The 6105-nt window shown below is 38.2% G+C and overlaps 1 protein-coding gene across 1 annotated transcript in view; it reads left to right on the top strand.

Moving 5' to 3' along the window:
- The window catches only part of EFCAB10 (EF-hand calcium binding domain 10), a 16166-nt gene that overhangs the window by 6031 nt on the left and 4030 nt on the right, over positions 1 to 6105 (top strand). Inside the window, exons 2-3 of the mRNA XM_019660164.1 lie at positions 774 to 938; positions 1053 to 1140. Of these exons, the coding sequence (XP_019515709.1) occupies positions 774 to 938; positions 1053 to 1140 (253 nt within the window). The remainder of the gene's footprint in view (positions 1 to 773; positions 939 to 1052; positions 1141 to 6105) is intronic.

The raw sequence follows: 6105 nt of genomic DNA, 5'->3' as shown, positions 1-6105 counted from the left end.
TGGCCATTCCAGAAAAAGAGTTCCAAAATTGCTTTGAAGGGTGGACTAGGTGCTGGCGTTGGTGCATAGCTTCCCAAGGGGAGTACTTTGAAGGTGACCGTAGTTGATTGATATTCAGCAATGAGGTATGTAGCACTTTTTCTAGGATGAGTTTGCAAACTTGCGTAATTGTCAGACCTTGTATGAATATATGTAAAGCCTAGGATTGACATAAAATGATGGAGCAGTAGGTGTGGCATTTGTCATCTGAGCTGCTCTGCTCCACCTTGACCTGCATTATTTCTGGAAAGTGGGCTGATTTTGATTTTTTCTTTTCCACATTGCTTAAATGAAAGATAGCTTATTTATCCAAAATACTGCTTTTGTTAGAAATGAACATTTATGCTTCCTAACTGGAAGACTGTATTAATCTAAGAGTCTTTGTTTTTATTTATTTTTTATCCCTTTTAGCTGGCCACCTTCTTTCCTGCATCATGCTATTCTAATTTTGTTGGTTTTCAACTCTGTCTGCAAATTAGAATCACCTGAAGACCTTTTTATAAATATTTACAGGGCCAGGCTCTGGACTTTTTTATTCAGTCATCTGGGGTGGAGCACAGATTGCTCACACGTAATTAAGTTTTCAATGTCTTGCCTTTTCCAGAAACAGGCCTATATCCCCTGTGCCTAGTACAGTCCTTGAACATAGGTATTTAATAACTGTTAAATGACTGTGCCCATTTGTCACATATTTTAACTTCATATCAAAAAGAATTGGAACTATTCTTTTACAGATAAACCAAGAGAGTATTTATTATCTCTATTGGAACGACTGAGAATTGCCAAAATAACAGGCGTGGCTTTTCCTTTCTTCATGGACCACTCTAACATTGTGGCAATGTTTGAGATGATGGACTCCTCGAATAAAGGCACCATATCATTTGTGCAATATAAAAAAGGTTGGTGTCTGATACAAATTGAGGTAATAGTTCGTAGTCATTCCACAACTTTCTCTAGCTGAAAATAATTCTCACTTTGAATGTTTTCCTTTCTTCCCATTCTGACTTTTACAGCCCTAAATACACTGGGTCTGTGTACTGCAGATGAAGTTTTAAAAGATGATGGACATGGAATAACTTTGGATAAATTCAAGCAGGAAGTGTGAGTTCATTTTCTAATGAGTAATATTTAAAGAACATAGCATGATTTTGAAGTACATGTAATACATTTTAAAACAGAGGTTCCTATCTTTTGATAGAAACATTTCATTTCCTTGAAACTTTCAGCTGACTAGAAAGTGAGGACATGGAGGGCTGACAGTAAAGTCCCTAAGCCTGGTGGGTGGCGGAGGAAAAAGATGCTGGAATTAGGAGGTTCCAGAGGCAGCTTCATTTTCTCAATGGGAAACCTCAGCAATTCTCAAAGGATGAGGTAGAAAAGCCCCAACCTACTAAAACAGAAAAGCTTTGAGCTCAATCTACTAGTTGGAAAATCTCTGTATAAAATGTAGAGTAATAGAATTTCTCTCCAAATATTTCCTCAAAATTATCACAAAGTAAATGTTTATCAATAGTATAGGTTGCATGCCAGACTGACAGTTTTATTATTATTTTGTTTTTAAAAATTGAGGGATTGGGGGAGGGGAACAGCCAAGTTGTCCTTCAGTCTTAGTTGTGGAGGGTGCAGCTAGCTCAGCTCCAAGTCTAGTCACCATCAGGCCGCCTGTCAGCAGCTCGCAGCCGCTCAGCTCAAGGTGCTTGTGTTCAATCTTACTTGCAGGGGGGCGCAGCCCACCATTCTATGTGGGAGTTGAACTGGCAACCTTGTTGTTAAGAGTGCATGCTGTAACCATTGTAACCCCATGGGCAGCTCGCAGCAGTTCACCTCAAGGTCCTGTGTTCAATCTTAGTTGTGTGTGTGGGGGAGGGGGCCAGATCACCATCCCATGCAGGAGTCGAACTGGAAACCTTGTTGTTAGGAGCACATGCTCTCACCAGCGGAGCCATCCTGCCGCCTGTTGGCAGCTCAGCTCGGGCACAGCTCACTGACCCATGTGGGAATCGAACCGGTGACCCTGTTGCTCAGAGCTCACACTCAACCAATGAGCCACTTGGCTGGCCCAGACTGACAGTTTTAGATTTGAGGTATTACAGCATGAAAAGTAGTAACTAAATGCTAAATCAGAAAACAAAAAACATTGCAATAAAAATATTTTTAGAGCTACAGAATCATCAGTCTTTAATAACTTATAGACATGCTAAAAATTTGTTAATAATAATAGACAACCATTGTAATAAAATTTGATAGTTGTGGAAGGACTAGTTAATCTAACTCAATTTGTTTAAAAGTTTTACTCACTGAGGATTAATCAAGAAATTATTAACATAATCCAAGGCCAAGGAAACATTAGAAAGTTTACAATTCCCATCTCATCATCAGTTACATAAATATTAAACAAAAAATGTTTAATTCTATTTCCTCCCTCAGGGAAGACTCTGGCCTGAAACGTTTCATCCAAAAGCAGAGGTTGCCCACTGTCATATGGAATGCAATTAGGAAATTTTATTTATTTATTTTTTAGCTGAGCCATCCTGCCTCCTGTTGACAGCTCAGCTCGGGCCGGGAATCCAACCGCTATTGCTTGGAGCTCGCACTTTTTTTTTTAAGAGAAATACATTTTATTTTATTTTTTTTTTAAGTTTTTTTTAAATTGGAGAATTGGGGGATGGGAACAAAGTTGCTGTCCTTTTGTTCTTCAGTCTAGTTGTGGAGGACGTTTCACTGACCCAAGTTGGCACCATCATTGCGCTCTTCCCGGGCGAGGCAGACCGGCTTCTGGACGGCTGCTCACAGCGGCTGCTGGCCGCTCATGCTGGCTGCTGGCTACACACGGTAGCNTTTTTTTAGGAGAGGCCATTGTAGTAACCCAAATGAGAGACACTGTTGTGGGGAGTGGTAGGTAAGATAAATTTGAGAGCTATTGTGTGAAAAGACTCCACAGAGATTGGAATGACTGATCAGATTTGGGGTTTGCAGATGCTTCCCATATATAAGTTAGTAGAGTAGGGTAAAGTCTGCACGCTTCAGAAGCACGTTGCCTGGATTCATACTAGCTGTGTGACCTTGGGCAAGTGAGTGTTGTGAGGAGTAAATGAAGTAATCCATAGGAAATGCTTAGCACAGTACCAGGCACATAGTAAGAGTTCAGTAAATATTAGCTACTATTATTAAGATGTTGAACTTGAGGTTTGTTTCCCTCAAAGAATTGGTTGTCATTGTCAGCTGACATTTACGTAACTTAGGTGCTTAGTAACATTTGGATCTTCTGTTCATGTTTTTAAAAGTTTATATCTTTATTATATATATATTTCTGTTGTATTTTCAAGACATTTTCAGAAGCAGGTGTATAAATTATAGACTCCAAACATAAACATAGCATCTCATGTAGTCTAAAGAATATACAGTAATAAACCATCAAGGTAACACACCAAGTTCCGTTAACATTGTTTACTTATAGCCTTAAAAAGAAATGCAGTGAGTATTGAAATTCAAACTTGGCCTTTTTTCTTTTTCTGAATTCTATGTATAGTTTAGGGAGAACCAACAGAAGACTCCATCTGGAGCTGGCCGAGTGGCTCAGTTGGTTAAGAGCTTGCTCAAGAGTGCCAGCTCTGAGCAACAGCAGTTCAATGCCTAGCCCAAGCTGAGCTGCTCCTGAGCTGCCAGCAGGTGGCAGGATGGCTCAGCTAAAAAAAAAAAAAAAAGACTACATCCATGATGTTATTGCCTTTAGGCTATTAAAATTTGTATGAAAGGGCTTAAGATTTAAAAATATAATCTATCACAAAGTGTTCACATGAAATGAAATTTATGAGACAATAGGAAATTTGAATACGGCCTGGCTATTTGAGGATATTAAGAATTATTTTAGTAGTGTGAATGGTATTGTAATGGTATTGTAGTCATGTGAAAATGAAAAAGGAGTTCCCTGTTCAGCAAATGGTGTTAGGAAAACTAAAGAACCAGAAGCAGAAAAATGAAATTGGATCCCTCTCCAAAATTAACTCAAAATGCATCAAAGACTTAAACATAAAACTTGATACTATACAACTCCTAGAAGAAAACACGAAAGAAGCTCCTTGACACTGGTCTTGCCAACGACTTTTTGGATATGACAGCAAAAGCACAAACAACAAAAGTAAATATCAACAACTGGGACTACATCAAACTTAAAAGTTTCTGCACTGCAAAAGAAACAATCAACAAAATTAAAAGGCAACCTACAGAAGGAGAAAATATTTGCAAGCCATATGTCAGATAAGGGGTTAATATCCAAAAAATATAAAAAACTTACACAACTCAATAACAACAACCAAATCCCAAACAACCGAATTAAAAAATGGACAGAACGGATTTGAGGGTGATCTGGCTGCGACATCTGTTACCCCACTGATCACCAGGATTGATTCGTATGATCTGGCTGGCTAGGCTGGTGTCCCCTTCCTCCCTCACCACTCCATGTGAGTCCCTCCCGAAGCTGCGTGCTCGGTTGAAGAGGACGACCTTCCCCGATAGAGGAGAGGACCGTTCTTCAGTCAAGGGTATAGGAGTAGCTGCGCTCCCCTGGTAGAACCTCCAAACAAGCTCCCAAGGTCCATTTGTAGGAGAACGTAGGGTAGTCAAGCTTCTAAGACTCCAGACACATCCAAATGAGGTGCTACATGTGGCACTCTGCCTTTCTTTAAAAAAAAAAAATGGACAGAGGAACTAAATAGACATTTTTCCAAAGAGGATATCCAAATGCTAGCAGGTACATGAAAAGATTCTTGACATCGCTAATCATCAGGAAAATGCAAATCAAAACCACAGTTATCACCTCACACCTGTCAGAATGGCTATTATCAAAAAGACAAGCAACAACAGGTACTGTCAAGGATGTGGGGAAAAGGGAACCCTTGTACACTGTTGGTGGGAATGTAAATTGGTGCAGCCACTATAGAAAACATTATGGAGGTTCCTTCAAAAATTAAAAATAGAACTGTATGATCCAGCAATCTCACTTGTGGGCATTTATCCAAAGGAAATGAAGACAGGATATTGAAGAGATAAGTACACTCCTGTGTTGATCACAGCATTATTCACAATAGCCAAGTAATGGAAACCACCTGTCTGTCAATGGATGAGTAGATAAAGAAAATGTGGTATAAAAACAGAATCGAATATTATTCAGCCATGAGAAAGAAGGAAATCCTGCCATTTACAACAATATGGATGGATCCTGAGGACATTATGCTAAGATAAGTCAGACAGAGAAAGATATACTGTATAATATCACTTGTATGTGGAATCTAAAAAAGCCACACTTGTAAAAACAAGAGAATAGAATGGTAAGAGGTAGGGGAAAAGGTGATGTTATTTAAGGGTACAAACTTGCAACTCATAGATAAATAAGTATTGAAGATCTAATATACAGTATAATGATTAGCGACAACAATACCATATTATAAACATCAAACTTAATAAGAGACTAGATCTTAATTATTCCCACCACAAAAAAAAATGATAATTTGAAGTGATAAAGGTGTTAGTTAATGCTACAATGGCAATCATATTGCAATATATAAATTTATCAAGTAAACGTGTCAATTATATCTCAATTTAAAAAAATAAAAAGGAGTCCTTGTCTGTTAGAGATATACACTCAAATATTTATTAGTGAAATATGATTGCTTTGATTTACCTCAGAATAATACAGGAAGAGGGGAACCGAGTAAGATTATGGTGAAATAAGACTCGCCACAAATTCTAACAGTTGAAGGTGGTGATGAGTTCCATTATATTTTTCTACTTTTGTATATGTATGAAATTCTCAACAATGACAAATTTTGAAAAAGAACTATATATAATATATAACTACATATATGTGTGCTTATGTGTACGTACGAGGTCTGACAGTTAAGTTTGCAAACGTTGCAATGATGTTGCCAACCTTTTTTGACATCAAAGGGATTATTCATTATGAATTTGCACCAACTGGACAGTTAACCAAGTTTACTATTTGGAAATACTGAAAAGGCTGCGTGAAAAAGTTAGATGACCTGAACTTTTTGGCAACAATTCATGGCT

The sequence above is a fragment of the Hipposideros armiger genome, unplaced genomic scaffold (assembly GCF_001890085.2).
Source record: "Hipposideros armiger isolate ML-2016 unplaced genomic scaffold, ASM189008v1 scaffold_312, whole genome shotgun sequence".
NCBI lineage: Eukaryota > Metazoa > Chordata > Mammalia > Chiroptera > Hipposideridae > Hipposideros > Hipposideros armiger.
This window is presented reverse-complemented; position numbering and strand designations above follow the sequence as displayed.